At 39.0% G+C, this 21,558-nt stretch overlaps 1 protein-coding gene across 7 annotated transcripts in view; it reads right to left on the minus strand.

The window, feature by feature from the left end:
* Positions 1 to 21,558, minus strand: part of NAA35 (N-alpha-acetyltransferase 35, NatC auxiliary subunit) — an 88,507-nt gene that overhangs the window by 62,880 nt on the left and 4,069 nt on the right. For all 7 annotated transcript variants that reach the window (XM_033236918.1, XM_033236920.1, XM_033236921.1 and 4 more), the window contains exons 3-6: positions 9,554 to 9,587; positions 7,299 to 7,413; positions 6,343 to 6,417; positions 4,017 to 4,184 (exon numbers count right to left, since the gene is read on the minus strand). In XM_033236918.1, coding sequence (XP_033092809.1) covers positions 4,017 to 4,184; positions 6,343 to 6,417; positions 7,299 to 7,413; positions 9,554 to 9,587 — 392 coding nt within the window. The remainder of the gene's footprint in view (positions 1 to 4,016; positions 4,185 to 6,342; positions 6,418 to 7,298; positions 7,414 to 9,553; positions 9,588 to 21,558) is intronic.

Consider the following 21,558-nt stretch of genomic DNA (forward strand, 5'->3'; position numbering starts at 1 on the left):
CCAGAATATAAATGGATCTTCAATTACTGGCCAGGTGTGGTGGCTCACGGCTGTAATTCCAGCACTTTGGGAGGCTGGGGTGGGAAGATGACTTGAGTCCCAGGGTTTGAGACCAGTGTGGCCAACAAAGCAAATCCCAGTCTTTACAAAAAATTTAAAAATTAGCCACGTGTGGAAGAACACATCTGTAGTCTTAGCTACTCAGGAGGCTGAGGCAAAGTATTGCTGGAGCATAGGAATGAGGCTACCTGCAAGCTATGATCATGCCACTGCACTCCTGCCTGGGTAACAAAGTAGAATCCTCTAGAAATAAAACTCAATTATAATTTCTTGTTACTAAAAAACTTACCTTAGTTTATTTAAAAACAAAATAATGCAGACACACCATAAAAATCCCAACAGTGCAAACAAGTGTATACTCCAGCCCTCAAGGCCTATTATCCTCTTGTGTATGAAGATTTAGCTACCTATCTCCCTTTTTAAAACAGAAAAAAGTGGTAGCAAGCTATACACATGCTTTACTACACCTGACTTTTCTCACTTTAGAAATCTAATCTTATCTCTACACATAAATCAATCTCCTCTTTTTAACTGACCTCCTCCATTTTAAAATCAGTAAAATACCCCTTTTTTTTTTTGGAGACAAGGTCTCACTCTGCACACAAACTGGAGCGCAATGGCACAATCACAGCTCACTGCAGCCTCGACCTCCCCAGGCTCAGGTGATCCTCCAACCTCAGCCTCTCTAGTAGCTGAGACTACAGGCACACACCACCACACCCAGCTAATTTTTGTATTTTTTGTAGTGACACGGTCTCGATATGTTGCTTAGGCTGAGCCTCGAACTCCCGGGCTCAAGTCATCTGCCTACCTCGTCCTTTCAAAGTGCTGGAATTATAGGCATGAGCCACCACAGCGGCCAGCAGCAAAACACTTGATTGTATGAATGTAACATCTTTTAATTAGTCTCCTACTGATGGATACTGAGGTGGTTTCCAAACTAGTTACTACAAACAATTCTGTAAGTAATATCCTTGTACACAGGTCTTTGTGTACAAACACAAACATATTTGTAGGATGGCGTGCTAGAAGTGAAACTGCTGAGTCAAGACATGCATATTAGATTATGCTAGATATCACCACATTGCTTTTTAAAGTTGTAAGAATTTACACTCCCACCAAAAAAGTATGAGTCTTGCTTAGAGCAGGATGTCAAGTACTGACTGATCAATGTGGAAAATGTACTGGAATCAAAAAATACAAATTTTGCAACCATCACAGTAAACATTAGCCCAGGCAAGCACCGTCGATGGATGTTCAATCTAAGGGGAAAGATTTCAGTCAGCAGGATATTTTTATGGTCTTAAAGTGTATCCCAAGATTGCTTAAATACAAAGGGAAAAAACAGTAACCATATGGAAATAAGACAAAAGCTTTATGAACTGACCAAAATAATATCACCACTGAAGGGCAGACAGACTGTATACCTCCAGATGTGACACCCTCAAAAACACACATCACTTATGTTATATTCCACCCAAGACTGCACAATCTAAATTTAATCATTAGGAAAGAACAGATAAACCCAAGTGAGGCATAGCCTATTAAGAAATGAAAAGCAGGACAAGGTTGTGTTCACAAAAATATCAATGTCACCGGAAACAAAGAAAAGCTGAGGATCTCATGTAGCTTAAAGACTACTACAGAAATACGCAATTAAATGCAGGTCATAATTCTAGACTGAACCAGGGGAAAAAACACTAAGAAGGACTGGGTCAGTTAACAAAAATGGAATCTGAATAGTGTATTGTTATTACAGATTTGTTGAAGTTGATAATTGTGTTGTGGTTCTGCAGGACAGTGCCCTTTTTCTTTGGAGAAACACACTAAAGTGTCACGGGGAAGGCGGCTGTAATGGGCACAACTTATCTAACAGGTCAGGAAAAGACATACATACATACATACATGAGAGAGAGAGCGAGCAGGAGCACACGCATAAGTGAAAAAAGCAAATGGGACAGTATGTTAAGAGTAGCTGAATCTGCATACGAATTATATGTTCTTTGTGCTGGTTCCCATAATTGCTGTTAATCTGAAATTATTCCCCAATAAAAAGTTCTAAAAAAAGACTAACAAGTGGGAAATAATGACCGCTCATATTCACTGACACACACACATACATACACACAGATTATATGAGTGCCTGTTTTCCCATCTTCATCAATCTTACTGTAAACAATTTCTAATCTTTGCCAACAAGGGGTAAAAACATGGTATTTCAGTTTTAATTTGCATTAAAGTGAGATTAAGCATCTTACATTTAAAGGTCATTTTATTTTCTGTAAACTATCTTCTTTTAATTTTTTATACTGAACACATTTCAGCTATCTGAAATTTTGATATGAAATGATAAAGTAACTTTCAAGGGTGCTAAGCAATTGTTCATGCACTGTTATTCAAGGAATCCTCTCTGCCCACTGATTCTGATGTCCTTTTAGTTGTACTTTGAAAACACTAGTATTTAAAATAATCTGCATTTCTCTAACTTAAACTAATCTTTTTAAAATTCTATCCAAATGAGTAAGATTTTCCATAATGATACTCATATCAATACAATATGCAAATAACCAATGACTATATAAAAAGTAGACACTATTTCAAACAACTCACAAAGCCATGCGGCCAGGAACGGTGGTTCACGCCTGTAATTTCAGAACTTTGGGAGGCTGAGGCAGGTGGATCACCTGAGCTTAGAAGCTCGAGATCAGCCTGGCCAATAGAGTGAAACCGGGTCTCTACTAATATACAAAATTAGCCAGGCATGGTGGTGCATGCCTGTGATCCCAGCTACTTGGGAGGCTGAGGCACAAGAATAGCTTGAACCCAGGAGATGGAGGTTGCAGTGAGCTGAGAATGCCCCACTGTACTCCAGCCTGGGCAACAGGACTGAAACCCCATCCCCTCCCCCCACCCCAAAAAAAGCCACATCTTCAAATATTGACAAACATATTGAGTATACATTTAATTATTTTCACATACATAGTATAAATTTAGAAAAGTTTTACATACTATACACTGAACCATTGTTGGATCCTAAGAAATTTATTCTGGACCAGTAACAGCACTAAAAAGAAACATTAGTTTCAACAGAAGAATTTAACAAAAATAGTTAGTTATCAATAATTTCAAATGCTATCACATTTTCCCTTATACAATTCTTTTTTTTGTAGTCATAGGTTGAGATGCAATTCCCTGAAAATTATCAGCATCCGAAAGCTTATTTTTTACACTAAAGGGGAAAAAATCTTTCTATCTCTAAAACTTAGACAAACCAAAGGAAAATGTCTATACCCTAAAATATTCCTATCTTTGTTCTCCTTAGCTCCCTTTTTGTATTACAATTTCTGACAGACTTGAGGACAAGGGCTATCTCTTTCATTTTTCTCTGGGAATCCCCACAACCTCCAAAAACAGTAGTCTGCACATATGGATACTCAATGAACGGTACTGACAGAAAGAACATATGCTAAGATGAAAGCCCTTTCTTGGAGAGAACTGAATTACTTTACCCAATATATCTGTAAATGGCAACAGCATTACTTTTAAAAACTGTTTTTAAATATACATGTAGACGAAAGTACGTATCACAAAATCATTTAAATACATCACAGTGAATAAGGTAGTCAATGAACTTCAGAAATTCTTTTTTTTTTTTTTGAGACAGTCTCGTTCTGTTGCCCAGGCTGGAGTGCAGTGGCACAATCTCAGCTCACTGCAACCTCTGCTTCCTGGGTTCAAGCAACTCTCATGCCTCCTAAGTAGCTGGGATTACAGGTGCACACCACCACACCTGGCTATTTTGTGTATTAGTAGAAACAGGGTTTCACCATGTTGGCCAGGCTGGTCTCAAACTCCTGACCTCAGGTGACCTGCCCACCTTGGCCTCCCAAACTGCTGGGATTACAGGCATGAGCCACCACACCTGGCCAAGGAATTCTTATATTACAAAATCTTACCTCTTCAAAAACAGCAGCTTTATTTACTTTTTCCCTTGCAATGTCACAGATTTTCAAGATTCCCAGAGCAAAAGCCTTCATAGCAGGATCTTCTATAAAGTCTGGATTATGAATGTAAAGGCACGTAAATACTGTCTGTGCCAACGAATGGCCTTCTAACCAAGTTATCTATAAAGAAACAAAAGAGTATATATTTAAGGTGATAAAACTGAGTCTGCAAAGTCTAAATTGATCCTAGAGTCAAAGGCCAGAGCACCATAGACCCAAATAAGATTAATCACAAGACTTAAAAAAAAGACAAGTTAGAATTCACTTTCATTGACTAACATTTTTCAAGTGTCTATGGGAATCACTGTCATATGTAAATCAGTTTGCAACATACTAGAGATTAATGAAATTAAGACTGCCTCTTTATGTAGCATCCAAAAGAAATCAAGTCCACAATGTAGTCAATAAAAAAATCCATAAACTGGAAAATTCACAATTGTAGAACTAACCAGATCCTTAGACACTCATCGAACTTTATAATCGTTACCACCACAACCCAGCCAACACCATATCTCACCTAGATTATCGGAAGAAACTAGATAGGTTTTCCTGCCTCCCATCTCTAATTTAATACCCCCAAGTAGAGATCTTTCTAAAACACTAAGAGAATCGTTTTATACTATTTTACTGAGTGACCACTGTATGTCTGGCACCATGTACTAGAGGTTGGGAATACCAACAACAGGCAAAATTGGGTAAGTACTGTGTCCCAAATATTATGCTAGGTTATTTTCAAATATCTCTCATTTTTTCCTAGCACTTTGAGAAAGGTGGTATTTTTCTCCTTTTACATGTAAAGAAACAGAGTAAGAGTTTAAATCATTTGCCCAAGTTTATAGTTATTTTTACACTAAAGCCCAAGAATTCTGTAACAGAGTAAGACATATGCTACTGCATTGCAAAATGACAAATGTTTGTGGAAAAGTTATGATTAAGGTGTGTATTTGGTATTAACTACTGTGCAGAAGAGAGACTTTCCAGACTAAAAACCATCTGCCTTTTAAAGTCCAATTTTTTAAATACAGTCCCAAGAGTCTCACAGAATAGTTCCTCAACTTTGGCAAAAATCCTCCCTCTGTTTACCTTTCCCTCCTTCTCCACCACTCTCCACTTATCCCACACTCCTCCTACTTGGCTCCCTGACAGACTTCAGCCTTAAGCAGCTATCTATGATTTTGCAAAATGAACATTTCCACATTGCCATGCTCATGCAATATACCTCTTTGCCTACTAAACCATGAATTTTCCTGTCATACGCCTACCATTCTTTAGTACCTCATACCAACATTACTTCCTTTCTACAGCCTTTCTTACTCTCCCAGACATAATTAACTCCTCCTCTCTGTTCCCATACCACCATTATAAAAGCATTTTCATGTTGTCAGAATTGTTTATTCACATGTCTGTTCCCAGCAATCCTTTGACTCTTTTCTTTACTCTCTTTTCTTTACTCCACCCACTAGGACTGTAAACTGCTAAAAGGTAATAAAGAAATCTTTGAGGGGGTAAAGAGACAGCTTTGGAAGATGAAGGATCAGGATTAAGATTCCGGCAAGGGCCCTCCCAAGCAACACAACTATAGACAGTAAGATAGTACAGATATCTAATAAAGCTCATGTAAAACCTAAGTGAAAACTGTACATATAAAACACCTAATACAACTACACACACTGGCAATCAATCAACAAACGTTGAATGAACAAATGAATAAATTTTACGTATTTCTAAGGACAATGATTTAATGTCAATTTAAAAGAAAGGGATGGTCAGAGAGCAGGGGGGAGAGGAAAGCAGTACAAATGAGAATTTCTCCACAAACAATACTTTCCAGGGAAAACATAATTCAGCATATACAAATCACTAAAAAATTTTCTTCTCAGAAGATGGCCAATTTACCACAATTTATCCTAGATTAGAAAAAATCTCTCCAAAGCCATTGTATAGCTCTCTTTTGTTTCAATTCCATGTTTATTTATGAAACCTTCCAATTACAGACATTGCTTGAGTAACTTGAGAACGAAAAGGGTATTATGAACAATGGCTACAATATTATCTTCACTGAAAAGAAAATATCCCTTCACCCAGAAAATTAGAATGTAAAATCAAGTAGATGACCAGATGAAATGCTATTACCAGGCCTGCCAATCTTATGCACAGCTTTACTAGGCCAAGTATTACATTTATTTCATACTCAACATTAGTGTATAGGCTTTTAAATCACAAGATTCAGGTAAATCACAGTTTTTAAATTAACCAATAGTCTTAATTCCATTCTTACCAAACAGCAAAAACATGTATCCATAATCCCTATCAGTTCAGGCAAGGTGAGATCTTTAATTTTAATAGTGCCATCCTAAAAAGGAGGAAGAATGTGACATATAAGCAGAAATTTTTTTAAACATGGTTACTATGTATAGTAGCATTCTGGATTTCTAACATTCAATATTTAAAAACAGCAATTCTAAGAAAATGCTATCTATCATCTGATAAAACTATCACACCAAATTAACTCTGTATTCTTAAAAACTATATATCGTCTTATAAATTTTATTTTTAATTGACAATAATTGTAAAAACAATATATCTTAGGTCTTCAATAAGAAAAATCTAAACAATAAAGGCCTTTATATAAAATGAAAAGCCAAATCAACAAGTATTTTAAAAGCAGTTCAAACCAGCTTTAAGTATTAATATAAATCATTTTAATGACCCAAAACTACTTAGAAAGAAAACCAAAGATTTTTTAAAACACTTCTCTTAAGTTAGTTAACTATATTACTTGCAAATTTTGTTTACAATATTCATTTGCTCAGCAAACCTTTCTTTATAAAATATGTAAAATCAAACTCTATTGCAAGTATAAATGAATTTCTAAAGCAACTTTAAATTCACTACAAGTATTTTACTTGTGTAAATTTACTTTTATGTATTAACATATTAATACACAAAATTTAACCCCAAGCCAATTTTCCTATTTGAATATATAGTCAAATGCTTTCAAAAATTAATTTTAAAAGTACACAAATGCACAAATTTAGAGCAAGATTTTAATGAAGACTTTAATTTTCAGATTTTAACACATAAAAGTTGTAACTAATTCTTGTTTATATACTTGAGCTGCTTTGAAGGAAATAGACTTTAAGTTAATACGTTTCATTTCATTATTAAGCACAATGTTTTTAACATAAAATAACAAAAGATAAAAAGAAACACAAAAAGTACAATGGTGACTACCTTGATAGCTTGTTCAAAATTGAGAACTTTTCGATTAACTTGGTTTCCAATCATGCCAGCATCCATCTTGGGATCCATCATTTCAATAGCAGACATGGCTTCAAAAAGACCAAATCTGCAAATAAAAAAATTGAGCATAGACTGTTTTTGAGCCAGTAAGCTTATTCATATTTTCACAGCCGTATAAAATTATACTACTTTTAATAACTAACGTATTCTATGTATTCAGTCTTCTCAACTTGCTAACACTTCTACTTCAATTAACTATCGATTGATACAAAAATTATTTCATGTACTTGCCACTCAAATGATTTTACATGCACTGTGAGGAAGAAAAAGATTTCTGCCAGGCGTGGTGGCTCACGCCTGTAATCCCAACACTTTGGGAGGCCGAGGCGGGTGGATCACCTGAGGTCAGGAGTTCAAACCAGCCTGACCAACATGGAGAAACCCTGTCTCCACTAAAAATACAAAATCAGCTGGGCATGGTGGCGCATGCCTGTAATCGCAGCTACTTGGGAGGCTGAGGCAGGAGAATCGCTTGAATCCGGGAGGCGGAGGTTGCGGTGGGCTGAGATCGCACCGCTGCACTCCAGCCTGGGCAACAAGAGCAAAACTCCATCTCAAAACAAAACAAAACAACAAAAAAAAAAGAAATATTTAAGATTTCTGTGGTCTCACACTAGACCTAATAAAGAATTCTCGGGGTGGGGCCCAGCAATCTATGCTTTAGTAAGCCTTCCAGATGATTCTGTCGCACGCTCAAATCTGAGAAGAACTGAATTTCAGATTCTACTTCCCCTTCCCCACAACCACAATGTCCAATCTTGTCTACTTACTAATTAAAAGTTTCGTATTCCTAACCTTGAAAATTGAGCCTGGCCATGGCAGTATAGGAACTGGGGCTACTTATAGGCATATAAACATGAACAAGTATTTCCACTTATTTTGTTTTTCCTAGGTGCTATGGTTTGAATGTGGTTTGCCTCCACCAAAATTCATGTTAAAACTTGATCCCCAATGTGGCAGTGTTGAGGCCTAGTGGGCAGTGTCTGGGGCATGGGGGAGAATCCCCATGAATAGATTAAAGCCCTCCCAGGGAGGTGAGTTCTTGCTCTCCCAGGAATGAATTACAGTTGACCCTTTCACAACATGTGTTTGGACTGCATGAGTCCACTTAGACAAAGGTTTTCTTGCACCTGCGCCACCAGAGACTGCAAGACTAACTTCCTCTTCCTTCCTCAGTCTACTCAACACGAATATGACACACATGAAAACCTTTATGATGATCCACTTAATGAACAGTAAGTATATTTTCTCTTCCTTGTAATTTTCTTCATAACATTTTCTTTTCCCTAGTTTATTGTAAGAATACAGTATATGGCACATACGACACACAAAATATGTGTTAATCAACTGTTTATCGGTAAGACTTCCAGTCAATGACAGGCTACCAGTAGTTAAGATTTTGGGGGAGTCAAAGGTTTTATGTGGATTTTTTACTGTAATGAGGTGGGTCGGCACCCCAATCCCCAAGTTATTCAAGGGTCAACGATACCATCCAAGAGGGTGGGTTGTTTTAAAGACTCTGACTTCCTCAGTTTCTCTTTCTTGCATCCTCCCCTGCCATGTGATCTCCTCGCACCACACGCCACTCCCCGCTGCTCCCCTTCTGCTTTCCACCATGAGTTGAAGCAGTCTAAAGCTCTCACTAGATGCAGTTGCCCAATCTTGAACCTTCCAGTCATCAAATAAACCTCTTTATAAACTCCCCAGTCTCAGGGATTCAGCTACAGCAACACTAAACTGATTAAGACACAGGGACTGTGTTAAATAAACCTCTTTATAAACTCCCCAGTTTCAGGTATTCAGCTATAGCAACACTAAACTGACTAAGACACAGGGATTCTCATTTACTTTTATCTAGGCACTTAGTCACCCAATTTCTGGTTATCAACCAACCTATCACATATGACATACAATTGATACCTTTTCTTCAAGAAATTCCACGTTCATTACATCTGCTCTCCAGGAAAGGACCATAAGTTAGTTTCCTCAGGTATAACCGTTTCACATCACAACTAGGGTCAGCTGCCCCAAAACAGCTCATCAAAGTTAAAAATATATTTATAATTAGTTTTGTTTTCACAATTTTGAAATGCAAATTTACTCAAACTTCAGGGAATATTACTCCACATGAGAAAAAAAAAAAAAGACGGAAATATTACACTACACTATTTTCAAAGAATACTTACAGCTTATCATGAAGTAGTTCTCCCAACTTTAATTCTAAAAAAAAAAAAAGAAAAATCCTTTTAATTCTAAGAAAAAAAAGACATTAGCACCTGAAAAAATGTGCTTGTATTACTTTAAAATTCATTTTCTAAGAAATACTTATTTCTACTCCATTACTAATATAATGCATTCTATGTTGCGGGAAGTCAGGGACCCTGAACGGAGGGACCAGCTGAAGCCATGGCAGAAGAACATAAATTGTCAAGATTTCATGCACATTCATTAAGTTCCCCAAATTAATACTTTTATAATTTCTTATGCCTGTCTTTACTGCAATCTCTGAACATAAACTGTGAAGATTTCATGGACATTTACCACTTCCCCAACAATACTCTTGTGATTTCCTATGCCTGTCTTTACTTTAGTCTCTTAATCCCGTCATCTTCGTAAGCTGAGGATGAACGTCGCCTCAGGACTCTGTGATGATTGTGTTAACTGCACAATTGTTTAAACAATATGAAATCTGGGCACCCTGAAAAAAGAACAGGGTAACAGCGATGCTGAGGGAACAAGGGAGATAACCATTAGGTCTGGCTGCCTGCGAGCCTGGCGGAACAGAGCCATATTTCTCTTCTTTCAAAAGCAAACAGGAGAAATATCGCTGAATTCTTTTTCTCAGCAAGGAACAGCCCTGAGAAAGAGAATGTGTGCCTAGGGGGTGGTCTCTAAAATGGCGGCTCTAGGGACATCTGTCTTTTACAGTTGTAGATAAGGGATGAAGTAGGTTCCTGTCTCCCATAGTGCTCCCAGGCTGATTAGGATGAGGAAATTCCCACCTAATAAATTTTGATCAGACCGGTTGTCTGCTCTCAAATGCTGTCTCCTGATAAGATGCTATCAACGACAATGCCTGCCAAAACTTCATTAGCAATTTTAATTTCGCCCCGGTCCTGTGATCTCACCCTGCCTCCATTTGCCTTGTGATATTTTATTGCCTTGTGAAACATGTGATTTCTGTGACCCGCACCCTATTTGTACACTCTCTCCCCTTTTGCAAATCACTAATAAAAACTTGCTGGTTTTGCGGCCTGGGGGGGCACCACAGAACCTGCCGACATGCGATGTCTCCCCCGGACACCCAGCTTTAAAATTTCTCTCTTTTGTACTCTTTCCCTTTATTTCTCAGACTGGCAAACACTTGGGAAAATAGAAAAGGACTCACATCAAATTATTAGGGGCAGGTTCCCCCAATAATTCTGTACAGTAAGTACTTATGTAAATACAAAAGAATACTATAAATCAAGTGGTTTAAGAAAAAAAAAATAATACTTTTGAGAATAAGTGACCCATCGCAGGCCATAATATTCCAATCAGAATTACCAACCCCATTTTTAAAAATCACTAGTATATTTCCCCAAGTAAACTTTTACATAGAACTGACTGCTACTTCTCAAGTTTTTAAACCATGTTACCATAATCTAATTTCTTCTGTTCCAGTAACAATGTCAAAACTATTTTTTTAAATCCTATTGTATTTAAATTATGAAATACACTTGAGTAAATAGGTAATCAAAACAGTGTTCAACCACTATAAAGCAGTGGTCCTCAACCTCGGCTGCATATTAGAGTCAATTGAGAAACTTTTGAAATCCCAAAGTCCAAGCAGCATCCCAAACCAATGAAATCTAGAGCTGGGAACTATACAGTGGTTTTAGAGCACTCCAGATGATTTTAATACACACGTAAGTCAGAAATCACTGCTAATAACATGTTAAGTAAATTAAATATTGATGGCGGCCAGGCACAGTGGCTCACACCTGTAATCGCAGCACTTTGGGAGGCCAAGGTGGGTGGCTCATGAAGTCAGGAGATCGAGATCATCCTGACTAACACGGTGAAACCCTGTCTCTACTAAAAATACAAAAAAACTAGCCCGGCATGGTGGCGGGCGCCTGTAGTCCCAGCTACTCAGGAGGCTGAGGCAGGAGAATGGCGTGAACCCGGGAGGCAGAGTTGCAGTGAGCCGAGGTCGCACTACTACTGCACTCCAGCCTGCGCAACAGAGCAAGACTCCGTATGGGGAAAAAAAAATGTACGGCTAAATCCTGTGGAAGGTGTAAGCAGTTTTCTGAACTGTAGCCAATCTTCCTTAGCCAACTGTAAGTTAAATAACATTAATTTTTAACAGTTCCAGATACTGAAACATAAGAATCATGTATAAAAATACAACAATAAGGCTGAGGCTGGCGGATTACCTGAAGTCAGGAGTTTGAGACCAGCATGGCCAACATGGTGAAACCCCATCTCTACTAAAAATACAAAAATAGCCAGGTGTGGTGGTGGGTGCCTGTAATCCCAGCTACTTGGGAGGCTGAGGCAGGAGAATCACTTAAACCCAGGAGGCGGAGGTTGCAGTGAGCCGAGATTGTGCCACTGCACTCCAACGTGGGTGACAAGAGGAAGACTCCGTCTCAAACAAAACAAAACAACAAAACATAGAACACATACTAGTAATCCAGCAATTCTCTAAGAGTGATCTGGGAACCCAGGAGCCTGCAATGTTAAAATTACTTTGATAATCATACCAAAACATTCATTGTCTTTTTTTATTGTGTTGACACCTGTACTAATGATGCAAAAACAATGACAGGAAGGCAAAAAGACACTGGAGGGCAAAACTGGTGCAGCTTCAGCACAAATCAAGACAGTGGCCCCAAGCTAAACTAATCATGTACTCTGCACTTCCATGCACTTACGGCTAAAAAAAGGCAAAAATTTTCTTCAATCTAAGAATGCCCTTGATGATCACTATTCATTAGGAAAGTGCAAATTAAAATTACAATGACACCACCTTACACACATTAGGATGGCTACTACAAAAAAAAAAAAAAAAAACCCTGCAGAAAATAAGTGTTATAAGGATGCGTAGAAACTGAAACCCTTGTGCACTGCTGGCAGGTTTGTAAAATGGTTGAGACACTGTGGAAAACAGTATAGCAGTTCCTTAAAAAATTAAAAACAGGACAGATGCAGTGGCTCACACCTGTAATCCCAGCACTGTGGGAGGCCAAGGCGGGAGGACTGCCTAAGCCCGCGAGTTCAAGACCAGCCTGATCAACACAGTGAGACCCTGTATCTACAAAATATCTTCCAAAATTAGCCAGGCATGGTGGTGCACCCCTGTAGTCCTAGCTACTGGGGAGGCTGAGGTGGGAGGATTGCTTGAACCCTGTAGTTTGAGGTAATAGAAAGCCACAACAGAACCACTGAACTCCAGCCTGGGTGACAGAGCAAGACCCTGTCTCTGAAAAAAAAAAAAAGAAAGAAAAAAAAATTATACAGAATTACCATATGATCCAGCCAGTTCAAATTCTGAGCATATACCCAGAAAGACTGAAAACAGAGTCTCAAAGAGGTACTTGTATGCTCACGTTCACAGTAGCTTTACTCACAAGCACTAAAACATGGGAAACAACCCACGTGCCCACTGACAGATAAATGACAAGCCATGGTGTACACATACAATGGAATATTATTCAGTCTTAAAAAGGAAGGAACTTCTGACATGCTACAGCATAGACTAACCTCGAGGACATTATGCTAAGTGAAAAAAGCCAGGCACAAAAAGACAAATACTGTATGAGTTCACTTAAATGAAATACTTAAAGTAGTCAAAAATAATACTGTAGGGCCAGGCGTGCTAGCTCATGCCTGTAATCCCAACATTTTGGAAGGCCAAGGGAGGCAGATCACCTGAGGTCAGGAGTTTGAGACCAGCCTGCCCAACGTACTGAAACCCCATCTCTACCAAAAAAATACAAAAATTAGTCAGGCATGGTGGTGGGTGCCTGTAGTCCCAGTTACTTGGGAGGCTGAGGTGGAAGAATCACTCGAACCAGGAAACAGAGGTTGCAGTGAGCTGAGATTGCACCATTGCACTCCACCCTGGGCAAGAGGGTGAAATTCTGTCTCAAAAAAAGAAACAAAAGTCATAGTGTAGACTGCTGGTTGCCAGAGAATGGGGAGAGGAATGATGAAGAGTTACCATTTGTTTAATGGATAGATAATTTTAGCTTCACAAGATAAGAGTCCTGGATATGAATGGTGGTGATGTTAGCAAGACATTACAAATGTATTAAATACCAGTGAACTGTACGTTTAAAAATGGTTAAGCTGGTTAAAAAAAAATTTCTCGAGACAGGTCTCACTCTGTTGCCCAGGCTGGAGAGAAGTGGTGCTACCACAGCTCATTGCAGCCTTGACCTCCCAGGCTCAGGTGATCCTCCCACCTCAGCCTCCTGGGTAACTGGGACTACAGGTGCAAACCACCATGACCGATTAATTTTTTGTATTTTCTTATAGAGACTGGGTTTCGTCATGTTGCTCGGGTTGGTCTCAAACTTCTGAGCTCTAGTGATCTGCCGCCTTGGCCTCCCAAAGTGCTGGGATCACGGGCATGAGCCATCACGCCTGGCCTAAGATTGTAAATATTATGTTAAGTTTATTTTAACACAATAAAAAAGCTGGGGAAAATAAAAGAACAACCTTGATAAAGCAGTAAACATTATTACTCTCAGGGCCAGGGTGCAGTAACTGAGGTACCTACAGAGCAAAATGTATTCACTTTTAGTTCTTGCTTTCTTAAATTTTGCACCGTAAGGTACCTCACTCACTTCACCCTAGCACCAGCCCTGATTAATCTTACTCAGTTTCAACCTTGTATAAGTTGTTAAATATTCTACTTGAAAAAATGGGAAGCAGACAAACACTTCTGCTGCACATCAAAGAAGACAGTTGTCTTGGGGGAAAAAAAACATTTGCACAGCGAGGCGCAGTGGCTCACACCTATAATCCCAGCACTTTGGGAGGCCGAGGCAGGTGGATTACTGGAGGTCAGGAGTTCAAGACCAGCCTGGCCAACATGGTGAAACTCTTGTCTCGACCAAAAATACAAAATTAGCTTGGCATGGTGGCATGTGCCTGTAATCCCAGCTACTCGGGAGGCTGAGGCAGCAGAACTGTTTGAACCCAGGAGGTGGAAGTTGCAGTGAGCTGAGATCGCGCCACTGCACTCCAGTCTGGGCATAAACAGCAAAACTCCATATCAAAAAACAAAAACAAAAACAAAAACACTTGCACAATTATTACAGAACACTACTTTTACCTGAAAAGACAAAAACAATCAACAGACTATGTTATTCAGACTTGAGAATGTAGCATTTTTAAAAAAAAAAAAATGAGTCTGTCACTTCAAGAAAAACTGACGATATTTGTTGCCAATAATAAAATTTGAGCTTTCAAGCAAAAATTAAAATTTTGGAAAATATGTATCTGCCACTGTAAGTCTAACAATTTCCCAAAACTAGAAGAGTTTTCTGTATTGGTAGCGATAACAACAAATGTGCTTATTAATATTGTATAATGAAACATGTTAACAATTGGAAGATCTAGCCAGGCGCAGTGGCTCACGCCTGCAATCCCAGTACTTTGGGAGGCTGAGGCAGGCGAATCACTAGAGGTCAGGAGTTCCAGACCAGCCTGGCCAACATGGTGAAACCCCGTCTCTAGTAAAAATACAAAAATTAGCCAGGCGTGGTGGTGAACACCTGTAATCCCAGCTACTCTATTCAGGAGGCTGAGATAGGAGAATCCCTTGAACCCGGAGGCAGAGGTGACACTCGCAAAGATTGCGCCACTGGACTCCAGACTGGGTGACAGAGCAAGACTATGCCTCAAAAACAAAAAATCTGGAAGATCTGCATAACTTATTGAAACAGTATTTTCCAAATGGCAATGCACATTACAAAATCAGGCATGGATTAAAAAGCCACTCAAAGTTCAAGAAAGAGCAATGAATTTTAATGTAACAGAGCATAAAGAGTCCATTGATAGGGTTTCAGATTCCAGACTGCAACTAACCTTTAAGAAATGACCACCTGTCAAGTTTCTGGAGTATCAAAGAGGAATATCCAAAATTATCTGAAGATTCCTCCATTTTTCAACTACATATTTGGTGAGGCCAGATTTATGTAAGATACTTCAACCAAAATATGTGGCAACAGACTGAATTATAGAAGCAAATACGAGAATTCAGCTGCCCTCTGTTATGCCAGACATTAAAGTGATTTGCAAAAATGTCAAACTCTACTTTTCCATATTATTTTTTGTTCTGGAAAATACAATTATTTCTCAATAAAAAAAATTATTATTTATGTTAACATGCAATGGGTTTTTTGTTTTTTTGTTTTGAGATGGCGTCTCACTCTGTTGCCCCAGCTGGAGTACAGTGGCGTGATCTCAGTTCACTGCAACCTCCATCTCCCGGGTTCAAGCAATTTTCCTGCATCAGCCTCCCAAGTAGCTGGTACTATAGGTGCACACTGCCACACCCGGCTAATATTTTTGTATTTCAGTAGAGGTGGGGTTTCACTGTGTTGGCCAGACTGGTCTTGAAGCTGACCTCCAGTAATCCACCCGCCTCGGCCTCCCAAAGTGCTAGGATTACAGGCGTGAGCCACCATGCCCAGCCCATCATCGTTTTTAAATGGATATTTTTTAAATGCCTCAGTTTTAAATTCTAATAATCATCTATATATATAAAATACACACATAGACTGTAATTTTTAAAAGTATAATGGGGTCCTAAGACTGAAAAGTTTGGAAACTGCTATAATAATCTATCATGTATTTAGGGTAAATGTGGGTACCAAATAGCTTCATCAAACTTAAAAACACCCCACAGATCTAGAAGCAAGTCAATCACTCTTGGCCTTGGTTTCCTCATCTGTAAAATGAAAGGTTAGACCAGATGACTCGTAAGATTCCTCAGAACTTCAGTAATCAGGGGTGCAGTGGCTTACACCTGTAATTCCAGCACTTAGGGAGGCCAAGGCGGGTGGATCACCTGAGGTCAGGAGTTCGAGAACAGCCTGGCCAAAATGGTGAAACCCTGTCTCTACTGAAAATACAAAATGAGCCGGGTACAGTGGCACGTGCTTGTAATCCCAACTACTTGGGAGGCTGAGGCATGAGAATTGCCTGGACCCGGGAGGCGGAGGTTACAGTGAGCTGAGATTGCACCACTGCTCTCCAGCCTGAGCAAAAGGAGCAAAACTCCACCTCTAAAAAGAACTTCAGTAATCGTATCTCTCACTATTAAACTTTATAGACAGTAAACTTAAGAATTTACTCATGAAGCACAGTACAAGCACCCCCCTGCATGATCAATGACTGAACACAGAATCATGATCTTGTATAGCACTATAGAATTGAGTAAACTGGGCCTTATCCAACCAAGCAGCATTCCTCAAAAAATTTAATGAGAAGGATGTTTCAAATTATCATTAGCCATCAGAGCAATGACATCATCACACATCATTTAGCCTCTGAAAAACTCCACCGTACACTAATAAGAGAGTAACAGTCAAAAAGGCAAGTACCTTTTTAGTATTACCACCAAACTGTTTCAACTCTGCATATCCTGCAAAACAGTCTTGGGGATCCTAGCAATTCTAGATGACACCAAACTACTAAAGTGAGGGTAACATGATAAACTGTTTTTTTTTTTTAAAGTTACTTCTACTTTTAAGTTAAAGCCTTAAGAAGGCTCAATAGTATACAGCTTACCCCACTCAGAGCAAAGGGAAAAATCTGATATGAGGAAAACTGGACTCAAGCCATAGATGTAATGATTCAAAATTAAAAACATCGCAGGAGAAAAGAAAAGTGCAATGAAAGATCTAGAAGATGAAGTTGAGGAAAAAGACATTAAAAAATAGGGAAAAAAGGGGTCGGGCACAGTGGCTCACACCTGTAATTCCAGCACTTTGGGAGACCGAGGTGGGTGGATCACAAGGTCAAGAGTTTGAGACCAGCCTAGCCAACACTGAAACCCCGTCTCTACCAAAAATACAAAAATCAGCCAGGCATGGTGGTGGGCGCCTGTAGTTCCAGCTACTCGGGAGGCCAAGGCAGGAGAATTGCTTGAACCCGGGAGGTGGAGGTTACAGTGAGCAGAGATTATGCCATTGCACTCCAGCCTGGGCAACAAGAGTGAAACTTTATCTCAAAAAAAAAAAAAAGAAAAAGAAAAATAGGGAAGAAAGGATAAGAAAAAAATAGACGGAACAAGTTTAGGAGATTCAATATCCAAATAAAAGACATTCCATAAGGAGAGTATAGGAAAAACAAATAGAGTACTTCAAGGATGCTTCCTAGAACTGAAGCATTCGAGTGAAAAGGCTCCAGACCACTGTGAAAGTTCTGGACAAGGATGACAAACAGAAGATCCTAAAAACTTATGTATGAAAAAGGTATCAAGGCCAGGCATGGTGGCTACCACCTGTAATCCCAGCACTTTGGGAGGCTGAGGTGGGTGGATCACCTGACGTCATGAGTTCAAGAGCTGGCTGGCCAACAGGGCGAAATTCTGTCTCTACTAAAAATACAAAAATTAGCTGAGCATGTGGCGGGCGCCTATAATTCCAGCTACTCGGGAGGCTGAGGCAGGAGAATCGCCTGAACCCGGGAGACGGAGGTTGCAGTGAGCTGAGATCGTGCCATTGCACTCCAGCCTGGGCAGCAAGCGCGAAACTCCATCTCAAAAAAAGAAAAAAAAAAGAATAAAAGTATCGACATATAACTTTCACATGTATCATAATGTCATCAGATTTCTTAATAGCAAAAGATCAATGGACAATGCCTTCAAAATTCTCAAAGGCACCCAGACATAATATCAGTCAAGTGGGAGGACAAAATAAAGACATTTTCAGATATTAAGAGCCTCAAAACATTTTATCTCCCATGCACTTTACTCAAGAAGATAATAATGATGTCCAGTTAAAACAAGAAAGACAAGACACCCCAGGCTGATGAAGAAAGGAAGATCTCAAGATGAAGTTACATACTAGGTACAAAAGGCAATAAGCCTAGACTGCAGTTAAGAGGATCAAGAAGAAAGTTCTGTAAGGAGATGACATCAATAGGCTATCCAATGAGTCTGTATGTCTTATGGAGATTTAGACAACTGGTAAAGAGTCTGAAGTAGAATTAATGATAAGTACACCAATTTTTGGGTAAAAATTTTTGTGTAAAACAGAAGTAGTATGCAGGAAAGAAAAAGTAGTACTAGTTTTACTGCTTGGCTCAGCTATGAATAATATTTGCACATCCACAGTGTAGCTACCTGTAACTATGGGGGTTAAGTCCACAGATACAGGCTCAACTGGGAATCCAGGCAATCAAAAAGTAGTATAAAAGCCTGCTACCCAAAACCAGCAAGATAAATATCGAAAGAATCAGCTAAAAGGTGGAACATGGTCTCTTCTAGGGACTCCTTTTTTATTAACTAAAGCTCCTAAGATGAAGCAAGATACACTACAGGTGATGAAGGGAAAATCTGGTAAGAGCATTTAACCCTGTGTAAGAGCCCTCAAACTGCATCAAAGGGCCCACTCACACTGCCTGCTCTATGTCAATGCTAGTTGCTAAGGATGTTAAGTCCAGTATCCCTATGTTCCTTTCCTGAAGAATTCAGGGTTTGAGAGGTTAAGTGACAGCTGAACCTTCTTGAAAGTAATCTAAATGCAGTGAACTTGATAACTAAATGCAGTGAACTTGCAGCATTATTGATATTTTGAGGAGGGTAATTATTTGTTTGTGGGGGCTGCCCTGTGTGTTGAATTGAATGAACAGTATACCTGGCATGTACTTGTTAGATGCCAGTAGCACCACCTCATATACACTGTGACAATCAAAAATGTCTCAAGACATTAAAGTCCCCTAAGATGAAAAATCACCCCCAGTTGAGAACCACTAAGCTAAAGTGATCCAAAAATGCCAGTGCTGGCCATCTTGCCCATGCCCCACCTCTGATAACATTCTGGATGGCACAGAACAAGGAAAACAATTTTACAGGTTGCCTAGATCTTTTGCCAGGACAATTTCCACCCATCCATCCTTTTCCACTTAGAATCAAGTGCTAACAAACAGTAAATTCCTAGAACAATGACTCTCACCCCACATGTATGGGAGTGTGGGGGGCAAAAAAGATGTCACTGGAAGCTTCACAAAGAATTTGTATTTTTTCCATAATGTTTAAAAGCGATGTAATCAGTTCAATGATAATCTTAAAAAAAAAAATCACAGAATATTCCAGATCACCTAGATAATAACATTATAATCAAGTATCAACATAATTTCAGTGTCCATGCTTGTGGTTCATGATCATGCTGGTTACAGGCAATTCCCCAAAATGACAGCATTTTATGCACTGCAGTGGTTCTCAAACTTCTCTAGTCCCAGACCCAAATATTCTCCAGTATGAAGAAACAAGGCCTTACAATATTCATTCATTCTTCAAACAAATATATGTATTGAGCACCTACAAATGTTCTTGGTAAGAGAAGACAAAAAAGAAAGGAAGAGCAACAAGAAGCTTAAGCATCCCAGGTTTTACAAGAGGCAAGAGAAAGTGTAAAAGCAATTTTCCTAAAGTACTAAACAAGAACTGCAGAAGATGAATGGATACGGAAGGCCTTAACCAATGGTGCTGGTAATAAAAACTGACGACAGAGGAATGAACAAAGCCAGGAATGCCAATCTTGTGGCTTCCGTGGGCCACACTGAAAGAATAATTGTCTTAGGCCACACATAAAATACACTAACGATAGGTGATGAGCTTTAAAAATAAAAAATAAAAAATTGTAAAAAAAAATCTCATAACGTTTTAAGAAAGTTTACAAATTTGTGTTGGGCCACATTCAAAGTCATCCTGGGCCACATGCAGCCCTTGAGCAGTCGGTTGGACAAGCTTAAACTAAGCCGTCAAAGAGAGCAAATGGAAGGAGAGATTGGGCCCATATCCTCCTAGATTAAAACATAAAAAGAATGGAAGTCAGCACAGCAGATTTTGGATTACTTCTGGACTCCAGATACCACTGGCGCCATCATCCTAGGAGAGAATGTTGCTATCCATAGTGTGGGAGAAGGGAATCTGGTGGGCAGCAGCAGGAGGAGTTTATGTCATATGATCATTTATGTTTAAGTGAAATTCCCAAGTTGTGGGTTTATAATTGAGAAAGCATCTAAATATGAAAGCCCAACTGGAATAGGTAGAAAAATGAGATCGTTTAAATCAGGCAAGGTTTCCTAGAGAAGGAAAGCCTAGAAGCTGGGCACAGTGATTCACACTTATAATCCCCACACTTTGGGAAGCTGAGGCGAGAGGATCCCTTAAGGCCAGGAGTTTGAGACCCGCCTACGTAACATAATGTCTCTACAAAAAAACAAAATAAGCCAGGCATAGAACATGCCTGTAGTGTCAGCTACTCAGAAGGCTGAGATGAGAGGATTGCTTGAACCCAGCCTATAGTCAAGGCTATAGTGAGGAATGATCATGGCATTCTATGCACTTCAGCCTGGGTGACAGAGCAAAACCCTAACTCTAAAAAGAAAAAAAATTTTAATTTATAATTTTTTTTTTTAAAAGCCTAGAAGTGTTACTTAAAATAATCACATATTTCCTATCAGGCAAAACAACAGTAATGACTAAATTACAAATAATTTAGAAAAGAAAAAAATAAGAGCCTCAAGAGTAGTTATAGGGAATGTGTGCCACCTGCCTAGTAGGAAATAAAATAAATCATAAAAGTTAAAAGTTTGTATTTGATTCAGGACTTTAAAGAGCCACTAAAAGAGTAAGTACAAATGTGCATTAAAAACAACTTCGTCATCAGTATGCAGACTATTTTGTGGTACTAAAAAAATCACCAGAGTCTAGCCAAATGCCATTACATTGTCACCAAAGGGGAGAGATCACTGCAAGTTAAAAGAAAGAATGTAATCATATCTGTTTTAAATTTAGTTTTTAGAAAGTCACTAGAACAGAAGCCTAAACCATAACCAAGACTACGAATCTGATTATTCCAAGAAGGGAAAATAAATACCACAGCCTCAAGAACTGCCAACAGTCTTTAGTCCTAAATCTATATATGAAGATTAATTCTACATCAATTTTTTTTAGTTC

The sequence above is a fragment of the Trachypithecus francoisi genome, unplaced genomic scaffold (assembly GCF_009764315.1).
Source record: "Trachypithecus francoisi isolate TF-2019V2 unplaced genomic scaffold, Tfra_2.0 Lachesis_group16, whole genome shotgun sequence".
Lineage (NCBI taxonomy): Eukaryota > Metazoa > Chordata > Mammalia > Primates > Cercopithecidae > Trachypithecus > Trachypithecus francoisi.